Genomic DNA, 21,711 nt, shown 5'->3' with positions numbered 1-21,711 from the left:
CCGTAGGGGATCTCCCTGGTCACAGGGGTGGTTGCCCTGCAGATGAGGGGTTTGCCAGATGATCCATGCCACTGGGCACTGGGAACAGGGCTGTGGCCTTGCCAGGGCATCTCCCAGCTTCCCCAAGCCACAGGGAGCCGGGAATGGGGTTGCAGTCCTGCCTTGAGGTGGGGTGGGAGGAGGGTCTCCCTGGCTGGAGGGGCAGCTGCCTGGGGCACCAGGTCCCATTAAAATCTTAGAAAGAAGTGGGGGCCACACATTTACCCTCTCTCACCCTCCCGCTCAGCCCTGCCACAACATAACCTGCCTTACTAACTATGGCACAGCCCCTACTGGCTCCTTCTCCTGCTGCTGCCTGTACGCAAGGCCGTTGAGTACCTGCACCATGTGCTCTTCAGCCAGCAGTTGCAGGTGTGATCTGGGGGAAGGGCAGCTCAGCAGAGGGTGTAAATACAGGACAATTAGCCCCTTTATTAAAATAAGTGGGGATGCCTTCCTGGCACCTGAAATACAGGACTGTCCCAGCCAAAATGGGACAAATGGTCACCTTAGGTTTGGCGCTGACGGGATGAGCCTGGGATAGGGGGTGGGATGGAGATAAAGGTTGGGGATGTGGCGTAAATTTGGGGGCTGAGCTGGGTAAAGCCTGGGGATGGGGATAACTCAACTTGTCTAACTGGTACAAATCACTGTGTTTGCACTGTTCTTAAAATAGGGGTTATAAAAAGTACAGTTTGATGTTATTTATTAAGGACCATCCCATATTCATGTGTATCACGGATCTTGAAGTATTGATTTTTGTAACTGAATTTGAAAAAATGGCTCCTCTTGCTATTTTGGTTGCAGACCCCTGTCCTAGTCCAATCTTCAGAGCACTCACCTGAGACATTTCAGGTCCCTCTTCACATCTTGGCTCTTTATCAGTTAGAGGAGGGACTTGATGTGGGAGACCATGGGTGAGAGCTCTCAAGGATATGAGGATGGGTTCTCTTTCCCCCCAGTGTTTTGGGTAGAATGAGGCAGCCCCTGAAGCTTTCTGTTGGCTTGGCCTCTGCACCCCTCTGTAGGTGGAGGAGTGCCTGTCTTCCCTGAGTTATTGAGCATACTAGAACTTAGGCATCTGGGCACCCAGAATGACTCAGTAATTCACGTTCTGAGAGGCAGAAATACAGATGTATGTGGAATTTGTCCTGCAAACATTTAGGCACCAAATGAACTTAGGTGCTTACAGAGTTAGGCAGCAGCCTAGTGGAAGTTTTGTGGATCATTGTGGCACCAAAGTTTGAGGGTTAGCACCCACGTGCCTTTTTAGATCTGTCCTCTGGGCTTACCCATCAACAAAATGAGGGTAATAATTCTTCCCTACCTTGAAATGGTGTCAGGAGGGTAATTACATTACACATTGTAAAATACCCAGTAACTATGGTGATGGCAACCATATGAGTACTGAAAGTAGATTAATCAGCTCCTTCATTTCACTGAACGCTTGTCACATCCTTCCAGGGCTTCAGGTGTTATGTGCAGCCACAACCAAACAGAAGCAAGTAACTGAAAGGCAATCTTCTCTAGAATGCCTACCATTTTAAAGTGAGGGGAGAATTGTCAACAAGAAAGAAATTCAAGTGAAGGCTGTCCACAGAAAGATTAGATACCAGTGTCACTTGGGTTTAGCCAAGTAGTTGTTCTCATAAATGAGTCATTACCATAGTAACTGTGACATCACATGGTTCTTAAGCTATCTCAAAGACACGGAACAATTTTTAAAGGACCTAAATACATCTTCTCAAAAATTTTGCTTTATAGAAGTATTATGTGTTTTTCAGTTAAACGGTGTATGTTCTATTGATACAGTCCCAAGAACATATAAGTCTTAAAAACACTGAGACCATGCAATTATTATGAAAAATAGGATTTTTTGCTGTAGCAACTGAAGTATTTAGACAACATAAGAAATGTTGGCTATACTGTGCAGATGGTCCTGACTGGTCTCCCTGGAGCTTTCAGTGAAAACACACACAATGGCATGTCAGCACAAAACTCTCTTGTGATTAACCATTACTATTCAATTGTCACCAGTCTTTATCCTTTTCTTCAGACTGGAAACAGAGACCACCATGTAAGTCTATACACCATCTGTATATAATGATGAACCTCAGCACCACAGCTCCTGAAAGCATATTTGCATCACATTTGAACTACTTAATTTTTAATCTGTTTAGATTTTTATATGGTATCTGTCCATGTGTCCTAGACCCTAATCCAGTTACAAAATATACACAGATAAATAATGAGGACGTATACACATCTCATAGAGTGGGAAGAGACATTGAGTTGACACACAACAAGGCCTATTACCATCCCCAACAGGGTTTTTTTTTCCCTTCAATTCTCACCTGCTCAGACCCTTGGAAGGCCCCTTCAAGGCTTGAACTGACAATTCTGGGTTCATAAGGCTGGTGGGCTAACCACTGAGCTACACCTCCAAACTCCTCTTAGTAGCTTAATGATGCAATCATTTAGGACTTAGTACCCACCACATACCTTTGAACTCCCTTTTTTTGTATCTGGATTCGAGTGAGTGTGCCCTTACAAGTACTTAAGATATTCCGGTGCCAGGTGTGACACACACATATCTGTTCTATTAAGCACATATTTAACATTAAAAAATCTGTCCACTAGTCCAGTGTTTATGGATTGAAGTTAGGCACAAAACTATCAGCAGGCAGTCAGACTACATGATGACAATAATTCCTTCTGGCTTTAGACTCTATGAAGAAAACAGGCATTGTTGCCTCTGATTTGAAAATAGGAGCACTCCATTTACACAGTGTGCTTTATGAATGCCAGTACATATGTCTGGATAAATGAGTCTGGAGTCCGCATCATCATTCAAATTTACCAGTCATTCAGGACCTAAAAACATGTTCTCTATTAAAGGCAGGAAATACCAGTTGGGTTTTAAATAGGCTTATTATTTTAGAGGTTGTACAACAGCTCATAGTATTTCTGGCCTTTCTTCCTTGGTAGCATGTTTTAGTTCATGTTGCTACTGAAGGGATTAATCACTGAAAGATGGGCCTGGGACAAAGCAATGATATGTGGGTATGGTGTCATACAGGAATTTGGTCTCCCTTTTCTGTTGTTTCATTGATAGTGAAGGGAAATGGTCACTATTTGTATTTTATTGTACTATTTTACCAGGATCCACATTAATTTATCTAGTTGATCCTATCTGTTGGGACATCACTGGAATGAATTTTATCTTGCCATATGTTGTCTGAACATCACATATTTGTATATATTGACACCAGACTTATTCGTTGCGAAGGCAGGGGACTGAAATTGATGACCTCTTGAGGTCCCTTCCGGGTCTAGTGTTCTATGATTCTATGACCATGCGTTTGTGAAACCCTTGATATATATATTTTTTCTGAATAATCATACAGTGTACAACCTCAACCTGATGTTTTCAGTTTAGCCCCTAGTATTTTTCTAATTTTTCCTTCTCATTCCGTCCCCCTGGGATTCATGTTAGTACTCGCTGTGTCCTTGCAAAACTCTGCTGCAACCTGTATGTGAACTAAACTAGCCAATGAATTGGCAACATCTGCCAGCTGATGGTGCTTAGATGCCTCATTCTTTTATTTCAGCTTCTCTCACCTCCAGCAACAGCCACAGCGAAGTCCATATCCTCCCCTGTCTAAAGTGTCAAACAAGCCCAGGAAAAAGGAAAAGAATTCCCACAGCCTTTCTCTTAATTAATGTTTCCTGTGTATATATACAAATATTGCAGTGTATTGTTAAATCTAAACAAAGTTCATGGTTTTTAGTCTATCAGTTATTTTGTTTCAATTTAAACAAAAATAAAACTTCAGTTTAGATAAATCATTTCATAGATTTGTGTTAACTTTAGTCAACAATTAGCTATATGCCTTAAAAAAATTATGTGCTTTCCAATTATAACCATATTTTACTTGTCACAGCAAAATGTCAGGTTACTGCTTCAAAGGTAACCTCATTTGAAATAATCAGATGGAGATTTAGCTAATATAATAAAGCATTGGAGATTGAATAAAATTCCAGTTGTGGTTTCCTTAGTAATGAATAACAATTACTTGCATAGTATACAGGTTAGCTTCTTAGTGTTGGTATTTTTGTTTTACTTTTAATGATACACACCACTTTATTGGAAAGATCAGGACAGCCACACTATTAGGTTTCAAGTATCGGAGGGGTAGCCATGTTAGTCTGGATCTGTAACAGCAACGAAGGGTCTTGTGGCACCTTAAAGACTAACAGAAAAGTTTTGAGCATGAGCTTTCGTGAGCACAGACTCGCTTCATCAGATGCTGGTCTTGGAAATCTGCAGGGCCAGGTATAAATAAGCCAGAACTAGGGTGGGGGTAACAAGGTGGGCTCAGTCAGCAAGGGTGAGGCTTACTACCAGCAGCTGATCTGGAGGTGTGAACACCAAGGGAGGGGAAGCTGCTTTTGTATTTAGCCAGCCATTTGCAGTCTTTGTTTAACCCTGAGCTGAGGGTGTCGAATTTGCAGATGAATTGTAGCTCAGAAATTTCTCTTTGGAGTCTTGTCCTGAAATTTCTTTGCTGTAGGATAGCTACTTTTAAGTCTGCTACTGTGTGGCCTGGGAGATTGAAGTGCTCTCCTAGGGGGTTTTGTATATTGCCATTTCTGATATCTGATTTGTGTGCGTTTATTCTTTTACGTAGAGACTGTCCTGTATACATAGGACAAACTGGACAGTCTCTACGTAAAAGAATAAATACACACAAATCAGATATCAGAAATGGCAATATACAAAAACCCCTAGGAGAGCACTTCAATCTCCCAGGCCACACAGTAGCAAACTTAAAAGTAGCTATCCTACAGCAAAGAAATTTCAGGACCAGACTCCAAAGAGAAATTTCTGAGCTACAATTCATCTGCAAATTCGATGCCCTCAGCTCAGGCTTAAACAAAGACTGCGAATGGCTGGCTAAATACAAAAGCAGCTGCCCCTCCCTTGGTGTTCACACCTCCAGATCAGCTGCTGGTAGTAAGCCTCACCCTTGCTGACTGAGCTAACCTTGTTATGCCCACCCTAGCTCTGGCTTATTTATACCTGGCCCTGCAGATTTCCAAGACCAGCATCTGAAGAAGTGAGTCTGTGCTCACGAAAGCTCATGCTCAAAACTTTTCTGTTAAGTCTATAAGGTGCCACAGGACCCTTCGTTGCTGTTACTATTAGGTTTGTACTTTTTGAAAAAAGGGGTTGTTTTAAAAGATTCAAGTCTTCTTCACCTGCTTCTGGCTATGGGGTGGCTAAAATGGCAGATTTCTTAAAAAACACCAGAAATATTTTTTCTTGGAGGCTAGGATCTAATGCTAACTTACTAACAGGTTATTTCATCAGGTCATACACAGATCTACCCAGTTAAGAGAGAAATAAGATATACTGTTCCTACAAATTTTACTAAATTAATGCTTATTATAGTACAATTTCAGACAATTTACTTTTTCACTGACCCCCAGACTTTGAATTTGCATGATATGCCGCATGCTTAGTAAAGCAGAGGCAAGTTCCTTGCTAACAAAACTTAGAAAATCAAGCCAATCTTCTATAAGCTTAAATTTGCACATTCAGGGAGTAGCCACTAATGATGCTCTCAGATAAACAAATTTTGTGTGTTCTGATTTCATAACAGCCTACTTTGGTGTCTCATATATTAGCAATTATAATTTAAACATTAGTTTAAGTAAGAGATGCCACCTGCTTTTTAAATCAGTTTAATTCTCTTTCACTGATTAGAAGTAACCAGTGAGAGGAAAAAATGTCATTAAGGCAATCACAAATTCAGTTCATTTTAAATAAAATTATTCTGGTTTACTTGTGCATTTGTACAATAGGCTTATGTTGTTTTACTGGCTATTTTCTGCTTTTGGTAATTATCACCCTGTTGTTTTAGGTTGGCATAGTATTGCATTATTCCACCCTCTCCACTATGCTATGGATCGGAGTAACTGCAAGGAATATTTACAAGCAAGTCACTAAAAAAGCCCAGCCATGCCAAAATAGTGACCAGCCTGCTTATCCAAAGCAACCATTGCTCAGGTATGGCCTGATGTAATTACAGGTTGATTTGTTTACTAAGTTACTAAGCTTTGTTAACAGTTCTGAACTTCAGAACGGTCTGTGCCATTATTTTTGCTGTCATCATCAATTGTGAAAACTACAGGTTAAGTCCCTGAAGACATGAATTCCTGAGAGTACTACAGAAAATTTCTTTTATGCATGTGGAAAAATCTGCCAATTTACAGTGGTAATTAGTGCTAATTTTACTCAAACCATTGAAATAAAGCTAAGTTATATATAGTTAGATGCTGATTTCCTTATTTGGGCAGGTAGCACCTATATCTGTGTCCTGTCAATTTCCTGTTGAGACAAAGACTATGGCCCACTTGTGGAATAAGATACGATTCAGTTATCAGAGACTGCCCCATAATGACCTTCACTTTCCCCTCAAATCAACAAATCATATTCAGGCTCTTCCTCAGTCCACAGAGATCCTATGTGAGTCCAGCAGCTGTAATCTCAAACGAATTCTCTTCAAGGAGGGCGTAATTTCATGAGACCTCGGTTCAAAATAGTTCTGAAGAAAAATGCCCAGAACAACGTATTTTACTGATAACATAAAATCTGTTATATAGCCCTCATAGGCCGTGATGAGTGAACCTGATCCAGAATGTTAACATAAAATAGAAATATGCATTGTGCCTATGTTCTGTAGAAGATTTGTGTTTTATTATCCAGATGCTATTGAATGAAATCTTTATTACCCTCATTAGTTCTCTGCTTTTTAAAATATTTTCTTTCAAAGGTGAAATTAATTAACATTTATATAAACTTTATCTAATGTAAAGGAGACTCACAATGAAGGTTGGCCTTGTGTTAAATATAAGCGAAGGAAAATGTTTTTATTGAGAGAGCTTGTGTGTGCTAATCTGTGATTTACTCTACCATTTTTCACAGATGTGGGTTTCAGTCATTCAGTTATTTGCTCATGGCAAAATGAATAATTGCCAATTTTCAAGTACTGCAAAGAAGCTATTAAGGAAGAAAATTGTTTCAGATTACACAGGCCCAGTGTATTGTATGTTCTTCACATTCAAATCCTGTTAGAGCTAGAAGAAAACAACAGACAATCAGGTTACAGAAAAGATTACTCTAATTAAAGCTCTTGTTGTGGCAACTGTAAGGTCATCCCTCAGTCATTGAAAATAAATAGTAGGTATTTTAAACTTTGTAATAGAAATTATAGACCTGCTTTTACCTGTAAGTGCACATATAAATAATGTCTCAATAGCTAACTAAAATGATTCTACAGTTAACTTTCTCACTCAGAGTATCGTATATGCCCTATTGATGCTACCACTAAATGTCCAATGTGATTCCGTAATGGCACTAGTACTAGTTTCAAACTAGTGAAGGATCTATTTCATATTATGTAGAAAATAGGCATATTATGTTATGTGGAAAAATAAAAAATCCTTGCATTCAGAGAAGGCCCAAATTCAAAATGAATATTGTTTTTCCTTTGGAAGGACAAAGATTATTTCATAGTCATTTTAATTGTTATTTTCAATAAAGAGAATGTCCAAAGTATACTGTAGTGTGTGTCAATAGTATTTCCATAACATCCCTTTAGATGGGGGGTATATTAAAAATAAATCTGTTTTAACCAGCTAATATTATTTTGGACCTGAAAGCTGACCTTGATTGCTCTGCCTTTATGCATATGAAATATTTTCACATATGTAAAGAGTGAGGGCTTTTTTTCAGGCTAATGGATGTTGTTGTTGTTGTTGTTAAAGCAAACAAACAAATGACCTCCATTTTGGCACAGATAAATGTGCAAAATAGAGTTGAAATAAGACAGGCTGAGTTGAGGCCTTTATACTGTTACATATAGGGACCATCATTTGTAATATGTGTGCAGTATAAACTGAAAAGGCCATTAAAAAACTAGGAGGAAAATTACTATCAGTAATTCAGGTTTATAGGTTTAGTTTGGCTGGTTTCTCTCCTTCTGTCAAACATATCTGTAAGAGCATAAAGTGCACAGATTGTTGCTCTCCCACAAAATTTTCATTCCTCACAATGTATGTGTAGAATTGACTGGCTTCCCAGTGTGTACATAGATGTTTATATACCCACTTAATGTACTCTTGATGTAGGAGAAATAAGGATATTGGTTGTGATTCACTGTAGGAGTCTACTGAAGAAAATTAAACAATAACTTAGTAGAAAGTGTTTACAAATTTTTAACAAGAAATTAAAACAAACTAATGCATTTTTAAAAGGACCTGATTTACTTTTTAAAGCAGTTGAAACACTAGAAAATACTATCCCAAAAGGACAAATTTTCAAAATGGTTACCTGATCTCTGTGTCTGAAAAGAAGCTACACATACAATTACTGCATTTATGTGTACAAATAATTGAGTCTATCTTGCCGGTTGCATTTACATTTATTCACTTGCACATGCAGTTTTATACAAATTGTGCATGTGACATTTTAGTGTAATTGTGCATTTTTTTTTAAAAAAAAAAGCACTCATAAATATGCATTTGGCCCTAAAAGATATGTGTATTAAATCAAGCAGTGTGAAAGGCAGTGTACAACTGTTGTGGGTTTCAGCTTTTTCTCTTGACTGTTTTGCAGTAGCCGAATCTATGAATTTATGCAATATAGTTTTATTGCCTTGTGACTTGAATTTTTTAAATCATTATTCATTCTTTATTTCATTAAAATATGACTTACAAAGAGGTTTCTGCTTTATCAGGATAGCATTTAATAATAGTGAAGAATTAAAGTAAATGAGAAATAGCATTTGATATATTTCTCTGTAAGTTATTGGTTTTTTTTAAACTCACAGATTTTCTTTTCTTCTTCTCCGAAGCAAATAAGGGTGTTTGGTTGCCAAAAGAAATGCTGGCCATCTGTAGATTATTTTCTTGATATGTCTGGGTACAACAACCAGAACAAAATGATTTAGGAACTTATGGGACATGTTTATTAACCTAGTACACGTTTACTCAAATGCTCTTCTCCTTAGCAATATTATTTTGCTGCAAGGGCTTCTTTTCTGCACAGCCTAATGATTCACTATAATGCAAGCTCCAATGCCTATACCTATTTAGTGAAAGAAACTCATTAACTCTTAAAATTCTGGCATTTTCTAAACTGTCCATCATATGAATGCATTAGCATGCTTACAAAGCATACACCAAATGAATGCTTCACAGAATTTTGTGCAACTAAATTCTGTTCTGGGCATTTTTGAGCCTCATAATTATCTACAGGTTTCAGTGAGATATCAGAACAAATCAGACCCTCTTTTAAAATAAGTTTCTCCTCAGTTATTCTCTCATCTTGATTCTGCAGCCCAAAGGAACTTAAGAAATACGTGTGACACAGGAACAATTGAATTAGTATTTTTGTTATTCACCACTACATCAGACGTCAAAATTGACCTGAGCCATTTTCGAAGTCCCTCCTTCAAACTATTTACCGCTCAAGAATTGTATTTTGGAGAAGACATGTGGAGTCTGGATTTTAGTACAAACCCAGGAGGCAGAATATCAAAACAAAGGCTGGCTATGGCTACACGAGTGAGTTTTGCTGACAAAACGCTGGTTTTATAGACAAAACTGGTGGAATGTTCACACACAAAATCTGCTTTTGTCAACAGTATGTTGACAAAAGTTGGCCCTTACACTGACAACCTTCTGCCTCTCTCAGATGAAGAAGAGTGCCTTTTGTTCTGCTGATAAAAATGCTGCGTGGATGCTCTTGGGGCCTTCTGTTGACAGACAAGGCATCCAGAACAATGGGCAGCTCTGTCTGTTGTGCTTCCAGATGCCTGTTTTGTTGAGAGAGCACTGTCGACAGAGTGGAGCACTCTTTCAATGGGTTTTTGAGTGTGTCTACACTTTGTTGACAGAAGCTTTTTCGGGAAATCTCTTCCAACAGTATCAGAGAGGTAGCCGTGTTAGTCTGTATCTTCAAAAACAACAAGAAGTCCTGTGGCACCTTATAGACTAACAGATATTTTGGAGCATAAACTTTCATGGGCAAAGATGAAGCGGGTCTTTGCCCCCAAAAGCTTATGCTCCAAAATATCTGCTAGTCTCTAAGGTGCCACAGGACTTCTTGTTGTCTCCCAACAGTGACTTCCATTGACAGAGCACTGTATTGTCACTGTAGCCTTTGAGTTCTCTACCCCATGTAGTTTGTCAAGGTCAGAGGAGACTGGTGACGCCCTGTGCAACTATTCACCTAAAATTCTGTCTCTAGGTTGGAGAATTTTGGCAGCTGGAGATGCTTTATCACAATTTAGATCCTAATTACTCATGTCTTAAATGTGGGGGGAGGGAAGCAATCAAATTCTGAATTCCAGCACATGGAGGTAGGTTTGGGGATTGTTTTTCCAAGTGTGTCATTCACTGTCTCAGCAATCTCTGAATGTTGGTGTGCAATGCAGGGCATTTACCTGCCATACTTCTGAAAAGACACTTCTATTGAATTTGTTTTGTGAGAGCCCTAGAAGCCTTACTATTTGCTGCCAAGTTGAGTATATATGAAAAACAGGACTTAGGTGGTGCCAAGGAAAATATATACTTAACAGTCAGCAGTATTGCTTGAGAGAACTTCATCAGTAAGTTCATCAGGACTATATATATCAGAATCTGACATGTCTACTTCCTTACCAACGTCATCCTCCATTTCTTTACTAGCATCCTCTTTTCCCTGCTTTCCAGCTTCATTCTCCAGAACTCCAGACTCTGAAAACGGCTTAACGGCTTTAACAAAATTGTTACCATTCCCTGTGACTACGTAGGTTATTTTGAGTCCAGATCAAATTGTTACTTTATCTGAGTCGATAGAGAAGGGATCTGGTTGTATGAATGTGTTCAGGTGAAGTGTCAAAAACTGCTGATTCTCCTCTTAGATTACATGGTTCAGAGCACTGAGAGATAAACCCCATGTTGCCTTCCAAAAAGGAAGTCTGTTATGGACAATATGAGGCACAGGTATCAACCTGTTTTTAATTGTTTCAAGATCCAAGTTATTTGTCACACAAGATTATATTTTAATATATCTGTGTGCTCTACCAATAGCCTTGGGAATTATTTTGCTAAATAAAGTGTGAAAGCCTTTCCCTTCAGCAGTTGACAGGGACAGCATATCACAAATAGCAAAACGTAGAACTAACAATTATTTTTTCTCTGGACACTAGTCCATTGCAACATGCAAGTGAATAGTTTTGTATTGCTAATTAAATATAGCTCATTCAATTTTTGTTAGTTATATTTTCCTTTTGGACATATTTATTATTTCCTTTGGAGATATGTAAGCCTTCTGAGCATGCTACAAAGCCTATCTGCTTACTTTGTTTAAGACCGCTGGGAAGGGTGTGGGCTCAGTGTGTGTATGTTTATTGGCAGTCCTATTGGCAGTCCTATCTCCTATCTTTGCATGGCCATTTCAAAGATTTGGGCTAGTGTAGACAGGAATATGCAGGGTATAAACAGGAATAGAATAAATGATCAGAAATCATGGAAATCACCAGAAAATAGGACTTATTACAAAGAGAAGAGTTAATCTGAAAGCTCATTAAAAGTTACAGTGTAACTGTGGATTTGATGTTCCTATGTAATCTTTGTTGAATTCTTCAGTTTTATCTAAAAGATGAGGTGAAAAGGCTTTCCCCATCAAAGTTATCACTGTAAAGCAAATCAACCACAAAATCCACTTAATTTCTAATCAAATCACTAAATTACAGCTACTCTCTTCCAGAACCCACACTTATGAAATACATTAATATTCATCAGTGCTCCTTTAATCCTTTCAAGGATATAATGTTATCTTTTGCAGTCCAGATCTGAAGAAGTGAGTCTTACCTGAGGAAGCTCATTATCTAATAAATACATTTATTATCTTACAGCAGTAATGTTTTCTTATGCTCATGATCTTACCCATGAAAGCTGATTACCTAATAAATAATGTTTTTTAATTTTTAAGGTTCTACAGGAGTGCTTGTTTTTAGTTCTCACGGGTAGCCTAAAGTCAGTCAGTGGTATCCAGTTATATGCATCTTGCACTTAAACTATTCTACTGTGTTTATATTTTGGATGGGGAGAAATCTTCCTTCATGTCAAAGTCTAGGAAATGTCCGCCATAACGCTTTCACACAAGGTAACAAGTCCCTCAAATGATCCTATGTGGGTCAGGTTATTTATTTAGCCTTTTGTGTCATAGGGCAAGTCTACACAGGAACATAATTTTGAAATAAGCTATTCCAGAAGGCTGCATTTACAATACAGCAATCTTTCAAAAGACGTCCATGCGGAAGATTTCTTCCAAACAAACTTCTTTCAGAAGAAGGCATCTACTCACAAAAAAGCGGAGCAGAAGAGTGATCTGCTTTTTTGAAAGAGTGTCCACACAGCCCCTGCTTTTTCAAAACAACGATCCAGGGACTGAAAAATCAGGCACCATGAGGACTGCTTTTTCAAAAAAAAAAAAAAAAAGGGCCTGTGGAGTGTCTGCACCCATTTACTTTCAAAAACAGCTTTCAAAAGAAGGCACTCTTCCTGAAATGGGAGTGTAAGAGCACTTTGGAAAGGAGCGCGGCATTCTTTTTATTTAATTTCAGGAGAACGCTGTTTGTGTGTAGATGGTCCACTGGATATTTCAAAAGAGCCCCTTCTTTCACAAACTATTGTGAAAGAACTTGCTAGTGTAGACACAGCTGAAGAGAATTTCAAGAATAGCTTATTTCAAAATAACACTGCAACACACAAAGGCTGTTTCTACACATGCCACTTTCTCCAAAAGTGGCATGCTAATAAATGACCCTGAATATGCTAATAAGGCGTGGATGCAAATTTCCTACACCTCATTAGCATAAGATCAGATGATTTGATGTCTGGAAGACGCTCTTCCAGACTCCAACATGATGTGTAGAAGCGCGGCCCCCAGGGGGACTTCCAGAAGGAAGTCCTCCTTCCAGAGGCCCCTTCTTGGAGGACTTCCTTCCGGAAGACCCCCCCAGGGGCCACGCTTCTACACAGCATTTTGTTGCATGGACGGGTCCCTGAGTTAGAGTGACTGTGGTGCGGTGTATAGTTGCTGGTTAGGATTTGCTTCAGGGTGGCAGGTTGTCTGTGGGCAAGGACTGGTCTGCCTCCCAAGGCCTGTGAAAGTGGGGGATCATTGTCCAGGATGGGTTGTAATGATGCGCATCATCAGGGATTTACAACCCATCCTGGACAATGATCCCCCACTTTCACAGGCCTTGGGAGGCAGACCAGTCCTTGCCCACAGACAACCTGCCACCCTGAAGCAAATCCTAACCAGCAACTATACACCGCACCACAGTCACTCTAACTCAGGGACCTGTCCATGCAACAAACCTCGTTGCCAGCTCTGCCCACATATCTACACCAGCAACAGCATTACAGGACCTAACCAGATCAGCCACACCATTGTGGGTTCATTCAGCTGCACATCAACCAATATAATTTATGCCATCATGTGCCAGCAATGCCCCTCTGACATATACATCGGACAAACTGGACAGTCTCTACATAAAAGAATAAACGCACACAAATCAGATATCAGAAATGGCAATATACAAAAACCCCTAGGAGAGCACTTCAATCTCCCAGGCCATGCAGTAGCAGACTTAAAAGTAGCTATCCTACAGCAAAAAAATTTCAGGACAAGACTCCAAAGAGAAATTTCTGAGCTACAATTCATCTGCAAATTCGACACTCTCAGCTCAGGCTTAAACAAAGACTGTGAATGGCTGGCTAAATACAAAAGCAGCTTCCCCTCCCTTGGTGTTCACACCTCCAGATCAACTGCTGGTAGTAAGCCTCACCCTTGCTGACTGAGCTAACCTTGTTATCCCCAGCCTTGCTCTGGCTTATTTATACCTGGCCCTGCAGATTTCCAAGACCAGCATCTGATGAAGTGAGTCTGTGCTCACGAAAGCTCATGCTCAAAACTTTTCTGTTAGTCTATCGGGTGCCACAGGACCCTTCGTTGCTGTTTTTATTTAGAGGACACTGTAGTTCGGACCATTCCCTGAAATTCCAGCGTTGGGGAAATCAGTATCTTCAAGTTAGATACAATACGAATGCAGGAACTGTAACTAATGCTGTGGTATAAATATATTTCTCATGTTAGCTGCAGAAAGTCTTAAGTTAATACTAGGAACTTGTCTCTCTTTATCCGATAACTATAATTAGATCATTTTCAAATTGTGCTGTACTTGGGTTAATTCAATGGAATAGTTAGCAATTCTCATGAATTCCTGGGCTTAGGCATTAGCTGAATGACAGAAAACCTCTCTGAGGATACAATGCAAAATTGCTTCTTTCAGACACATTCTCTGCATTTCGGTAGCCCTTATAAGTCTTGGCTTGAAGCTTAATATACATGGCAAGAAGGTCCTTGCCAGAAATACAATATGGCCTTTTAAATTTGTGTACTGGCTAAAGCACAGTGGATGAAAATTTAACATGGAAATTAGAATGTACGGTACTTTACAACAAGGGTTTTTTTTGTTACTAATACATAATATATTAAAATGTGAGAGCTAGCAACCACCAATATAAATTAAAGAATAAAATCTGTGTCCTATATTTGAACCAGCTTTGGTATTTTGTTATGTTTTCATTATTAATAATTTAATTACAGAACTTAATCTTTGAGCAATTCATGAAGGTATGCCTACTGAATTTTTAACAGCATTAGCAAACTAAGATGATGTGACACTACCAGAAATGCTGATTCTCTCATGATGGTTGTCTGAGGAATCACTGGCCTTTCTGGATAAGCAGTGTTTTCACAGGATCAGGAAGCACAGAGGAAAGAGTATATCCAGATGACTAAGTCCCAAGGTCAGTAATGCTAGGATTTATAGCTTGAAAGTTAGGGGACCAAAAGAGGCCGCTGTACAGGGTGAAAAAGGAGGGAAAGAAGGAAAGAAGAAATGCCTGACAGTACCAAATAGATGACAAAGTCCAGCTTTTTGAGTTTTTTGATGATGAATAGGAAGGGGAGCAGGATGTCAGAAACAAAAAGATCTCTAGAATTTAGAAAATGTCCCTGTTATCAGTTGATATCACCAAACAATTAACATGTATGTGGCACATGATCACATCTTTTAAAAGGTTGGAGTGTGGTCTGACGTAGGGATTAGCTGTTGAAATATACCCAGAACCATTGTACAAATCATCAGGGATGTAGGATAAAGACCGAGAAAGTGAAAATGAAAATTCCTAAGGCAAAAAAGAAAGATAGAACTGAGAGTACAGTAGAACCCCTGACTTACGAGGAGGTCTCATTCTTGCGCAACCCCACATAAGTCAAATTTTGCGTTACTCAGGGAAGCCAGGAAACTGACTCTGTTTCCCTGCTTTCCTGAGTGGTGAGAAGCCCAGAGACAGGCACCAACTCCCCACCACCCAGAGACACATGAAACCGAGATACGTGCAACTTGAGTGTGCCTGTCTTTGGCTTCTACGGTACAGAATAACTAAATGGAATAAGTGGCTGGCCCTTTAGAACTGAGGGGATTCATCACTGTCACCGGGATAGATTTTTTTAAATATATATAATTATGGTTGTTTTCACAAAGTTAAAAAAAACAGCATTTTAATGCTGGGAGTATGTTTGGAAGCACAAAAGGAATACCCATCATGCCTAGATACCAGGGTGATGGATGTGATAGAAACACGAGAAAATAGTGACAAGTTGCAGAGGAGTAGTTGTGTTAGTCTGTTTCAGCCAAAATGAGGAGGAGTCCTACGGTACCTTAAAGACTTAAAAGCATATGTGGGCATAAGCTTGCATGGGCTGGAGCCCACTTCAGCAGGTGTATGAAGAGAGAGTGGAAGAACCAACTAAAATACCGAAAAGAAAAGGTATAAGTGTGTCTGCCAAAGTTACACCTTTCTGTATTAATTTCACATTTAGTATTTAAGGTGTATGTGATATGCAATAATAATAGGTCGTATAACACCATGTCTTTGAGATGATTGGTAATTTGGATTTACAATGAAGCTTGTCCTCTGTATTTATAAAACTGTGAATGAACTACTTACTATAACTTTATGCAGATAGTTTACAGGTACTTCAAAGAGAAAGTGAGTCAGGAAAATTCATTACTTGTAAACAAGCTACTTAGCTAGTTTGTGAATTATATATATCTCCAGCCTTTGACCTGTGAGGCAGCTTTTAAAAAGAGGTGGGTAGTCCCTGGCTTGCAGTCTGGATCCAGCCCATGGCTTGCTTGGATCCAGCCCCCACGTCTCAGGTCTCCGCTCGCCAGCATCCAGCCCACAGTGAGGTGGGGTTGTGGAGACCTGAGCCTCGCAGGCTCGAGTCAGGCAAGCCAGAACTGATTCCAGCCTAGGGGCTCTGCCTGACAGGGACAGAAGACAACTCTGCACAATGCCAGTACTCCCACTCCCCCAGATGAGGGAATGGCGTTGCTGAGAAGCATTACCAGGAGAGGCTTTACTGCTGCCACTCTGATAGGCTGGAATTGCCAAGAATTAGAATTTCTCTCAAGGTGTCATACTCTGAGGGTTGGAGGTACAAAGGTGGCTTTATGCCATGCAAGAGTAGCTCAGTTTCTAGCACAAGATAGGTCAGGCTTAGGGCTGCTCCAATTGTGCCATTTGGTAATAACCACTCAAGCAATATTTGCACCAGCTGGGGATTGCTCCCTTCCCTTGGCCACACCTGCCTTCAATGGGAAACTAGGAGAGGATGCTATAGAAGCAGTTATGACAGCTCTATACAAACCAGGGATGTCCCAGTGTGGGCAACACCCACAGCTGCTCAGCTAAGACGGGTTTGCAGCTCTACAGATGTGGACCAAGGTGAACAGGAAAACAGAGGACAACGAGCATGTGAAATGTTTTTGCTTCATCGTCTGTAAGCAATGCAGTGGCCTGTGTGAAATGAGTTGGAGATTTTAGATGAATCCCATGTGGGCGGGTGTCACATCACAGTTGACACTAGCTGGCCTTTTTTTGTCAGTTTCTGCCAGGAGAGCAAAGTCAAAATGGTCAAAAGGCTTGCCTGCCTTTCAGTCTGTGAAAGTTGTCCCTTCATGTAAGGATTAGGCTGTTTGGTGAGATGATGTTGAACAGATTATGGCATAGCTTCCTGTGTGATAATTTGCATTGAGAATAGAGTCAATAGAGCATTTCAGTCTGTCTATGCTGTCAATTCCAGGCATTTCACAAATAGGAAATACACTTAAAAATTAAAGAGCAAGTAAACACAGCAGATGTGAATTGTCAAGCAATAGCTACACTCTGATATCTTGTAATGCATTCAAACTAAAGCATAACATACCTATAGTCACCAGAGAATTACAAAGCTCCATGGTTATTAATTATAGCTGTATAGTGTGTGGTGGTTACTGATGTTAGTAATGTTGTATTCACATCTGTATTGAAAGAAAGCAAATACTATGCTTAAGTTTGAAATCTATGTTCCATTTTAACATCCTTGTATTTGGTTGCTTACAAACTCCTCTGAAAAATTCCTTTGGGGCTGGAATTTCTCATGCTTAATCTCTAGTCAAAAGTGTAGGCTGGTTTTGATTTGTTGGAGGGAAAGGTTTGAATTAAATTATCTCATTTGCTTTTGAGTTATGGGAGCCTTGAAAAATACACTTTTCCCCAGATGCTCCAGATGGCATTTTTGTACTTGTACATCGTAAATGGCAGAAACTAACAAACCTGGCTTTTTTTATAGCCGTCATTGGAAGAATCCAAATGTGAAATTCTCTAAACTAAAATTACATCTGGAGTTTTAAAGTTATGCATATTTAAAGTTGGAATATGCACAGAGCTATGGTATGCTAGAGTGTATTAGTTGGATTTTCATGACACCCTAAAGCTAAATTTAAAATGTTGGGCTGGCAACAAATCATTTTCTATTTCTCTTAAAACATTAAAGCTGTAAAATCTTTAGGTATCTAGGTGTGTAAGATCTTAAAGTATAAGATTGCTCAGTATTTAAAGCTGCTTTTAGTGCATAAACCTCTCTCAAGTGCTTTACATCTAAAGACATCTCAGGCATTTTAGTTCGCCTTTTGCATTTATAGTCACTTTTCTTTGAATGTTAAAAAAAGAAATTTAAATGCCACAACTTAAGTGAATGCAACATTGACCTTGCCAAACGACTATTTCTTATGCAATATCCAGACTTATAGTAAATATTAAAACATAAGTACCGAAAGGATATTAACACTCATGCTTTAGAGCATGTCAACCACCAACCATCAGGCGTTTACAGGAAATGTGAGAGCAGATTACTCCATAACTGACTACAGCTTTGTTTTCCACCCCTTTCTTGGAAGCAGCTGATACAGGCCACTGTCTCATACAAGATACTGAAGTAGATGGGCTTGATCCAATATGAAAGTTCCAGTCTCTTAAAAATAACTCAAAGATGTTTCACACAGTAGTATTTTCCTCTGTGTTTTAAAATATTTGCATTAGCAGTTTAAATTGTATAGTGCTAATGAGGCTATTTTACTAGCTGAATTAGGACTAGCACAAGTATATCTCCTAGAGCTGGAAATCACATCTTTAGCTCCAAATGTAGACATAGCAATAGTTAAGAGGAAGGGATATGAAGTGTCCCTTCTGCCCCAAAAATTGCCCAATTATAAAACTAGTTTTTCCTCCAGAAAGAGATGGGCAATTGGATCCCTAAGTGCCTCTTTGTATGTGTGTATCATCACTGGCCTTAGGAGCTGTCCTCTCAGGCTGGTGAAAGGTTTTTTTTCATGTCAGCCCTCAACTGCTTGTAACTGGGGACAGTGAGCAGGTACAGGTGTCAGAAGCAGGCAGGAGGAAGTTCTTGCAGTCAGAGAATAAAGAATGGGATGACCAAACTAAAACTGGGAAGAACTGAGTTCCTGCCAGATAATATTGAAGGGCTTGAGCATTTTAAAATATATATAAAAATGTTGTATGGAAAGTATATTAATATGGGATGATGAGTCTTTAAAACAAGCTTTTTTGTTAACTGCATTCTTATTTTCAAAAGCCTTTGTTTCTTTCTGAATTCTGCAGTGGTGTGGAACTGGTAAGAACCTATAGTCTTTTATTATGTAAGAAAGCCAGCTCTGCAGAGGAGACTGTGAAATTAATGTGTTCCAAATATGCCTGAAGGTGTTTGGCAGGCATATTTGTTGTGAGTCTAGTGGAAGCTGGCTGCAGGTCCTCCAGGTATTTTTGTTCAGGTACCACACTACTGTAGAGGTCCCCAAAGCAAACATTTAGGCTCTCTCTCTCTCTCTCTCTCTCTCTCTCTCTCTCTCACACACACACACACACACACACACACACACACACACACACACACACACACACACACACACAGGGTAACTGTCATCTTTGCCCTCAGCCCACATCACGGGGCCAACCTCTGCAAGCAGTATTAATTTTCCACACAGGAATGTGCATATCACATTGAAATTTGCTTTCTATGAGCATTCATTCCAGTAAAAGTCAGTCTCATGAAGAAAAGTGAATCAGGAGTCCTGGCCAAGATAAATTCATTTGATTATAAAGTATGCAGCCAAATGAGTAGGAAACTGAGCAGAAACATGAACGTCAAGACCAGCAGTTTTGTGGTTGATGGCAGTGGTAGTTGTTCATTCCTCTTCTAGCAAATCTCCCATTCACCAACTTATTAGTCAAATTTTTTTAAGCTGTTTAGCCTGTTTTTCTTTCTAACCTCAAATGTGTGTTTCTTCAAAAAAAAAAAGCCAACAACAACAAAATTTACAAAAATACAGAACTTCACAATAGACATATCCTTCCCTCCTCTCTTTCCTTCTGAAGCTGTTCATCGTTGTTGGTCTGAATGCTGGAGGAAAAAAAGAAACATCCTGCAAAATCTTGTGACTTTTTGTAAATTTACCTATTGACCTTTATAGAGGATGCAAAAGTTTTGTTTTGGCTTCTGGTTAAAAATCTGCAATAGGAATCACCAAAATGAGAGAGAGAATGAGAGAGAGAGAGAGAGAGTTTTTAGGAACTTCAGAAAGCCAGAATGCATGAATTTAATTGTATAGGTGAAAGTTTTCACTTAGCTCCAGGTAGGTATCTGACAAACTGACAACAGCAAAAGAATTCTATAGTAAGGCTAAAAATCTAAGATGACATTCATGAACTCCTACCATTTTACCTTTGCTTTCTTACTTTTCAGTTGGGTGAGCTAAGGACGAAATGTCAACTTGAATTTTTCCCATTAACGCTAAATCTCCTCAGTTTTGTGGATTCAAATCTTATTTGCATACAGTTCTTCTGTGCCTTAATAGCACTATAATCCCTAATATCTATCTGTTTTTATAGCTTTAAAATAGCAGGCTTTTATTCTGTCTCCATATTAGCAGATTCAAGTGTGCCCTCTGGAAAAAGCAAAAATGGAAAAGAAAGGTCTCTAAGGAGTCAAAAGTCACCTGGGAGAGTGGCTTCCATCATATTTTCATGCTTCAAATATCCTACTTTATTGTATTCAATAGTTGCAGCTGGGCAAGGGTTTAAGTTGCTGGTTATTTGCTGTTATCTCTTAGGGTAATAAATTGTAAGCTGTGACATTTGACTACCAATTCATGAGACTTAGGCATGAAAACAAACTTAGAAGAGTTAGTTTTTCTGCATGAAAATTGAACAAATGAAACCTCACCAACATTCTTCATGGTATGAACAAATTCCCAGTGATGAACAATGTCTGTAACAGTGAATTGCAAGAGTCTAGACTATGGTTCTATAGAGCTTGATTGAAGTTCGTGGGACTACTGCATGAGGCACAGTATGTATTCATCACCATGAATAGTGCTTTCACACGAGTGTGTATTGTAATGGAGAAGTTCTGTAGACAGCATAGACAGAAATAGGCTTTAGATAAACCATTTCCTTTAGTTCAAGAAGTCTACAGGGTGCGTGCTACTAACTCGCATCATCTGGGATGAAGGGAAGAGTCTCAGATACGTTGGTTATGGTTACTCGCATCTGAGAACAGTTCAACACCAGCCCACACATACTTCAGTGCACCCAGAGGGCTCCTCAAAGTACCCTACCTGGCTATAGTCCCTGAGGGCCATTACACATCAGAATAAGCTAGCGTTTTGCAGAGCCTCTGCACCCCTGTAACCCTGACTTAACCTCTGTGCTCACAGTTTCAGGGCAGGAGTGATAGGCCTGCTTCTACCAGATCTAGGCCAGCTACAGATTCCTGCACACTTGCAGAATCCATTTGTGCAGGGGAGGGCGGTTAGTGACTTTCCATACATTGCATTATCAGAACATCAGTAAGAGTCAGAATGCAGGAAAGAATCTGGCCTGATGTGTCTTAAAGGTCTGTGACCCACTTGGTGTAATACAAGACCTCGTTGAGTTTTGTACAAGGGAAGATTGTTACTATATCGTTTATGCCAACGTATATTTATCTGAACTCAGTATGTCAAATATATCAGTCCCCTGAATAATGTGTAGTTCCAATTATGACAAAAATACAAGAAGAATAGAAGTAAAGAGATGTTCTGTCTCCATTGAACAGCAAACAGCTGATAAAGAAGGATAACTGGCAAGATTTTAAAG

The 21,711-nt window shown here is 39.4% G+C and overlaps 1 protein-coding gene across 3 annotated transcripts in view; it reads left to right on the top strand.

Moving 5' to 3' along the window:
- ADGRA1 (adhesion G protein-coupled receptor A1) overlaps positions 1 to 21,711 on the top strand; it is a 513,902-nt gene that overhangs the window by 454,168 nt on the left and 38,023 nt on the right. For all 3 annotated transcript variants that reach the window (XM_075000431.1, XM_075000430.1, XM_075000432.1), the window contains one exon: positions 5,967 to 6,112. In XM_075000431.1, the coding sequence (XP_074856532.1) occupies positions 5,967 to 6,112 (146 nt within the window). The remainder of the gene's footprint in view (positions 1 to 5,966; positions 6,113 to 21,711) is intronic.

Source organism: Carettochelys insculpta, chromosome 7 (assembly GCF_033958435.1).
Source record: "Carettochelys insculpta isolate YL-2023 chromosome 7, ASM3395843v1, whole genome shotgun sequence".
NCBI lineage: Eukaryota > Metazoa > Chordata > Testudines > Carettochelyidae > Carettochelys > Carettochelys insculpta.
This window is presented reverse-complemented; position numbering and strand designations above follow the sequence as displayed.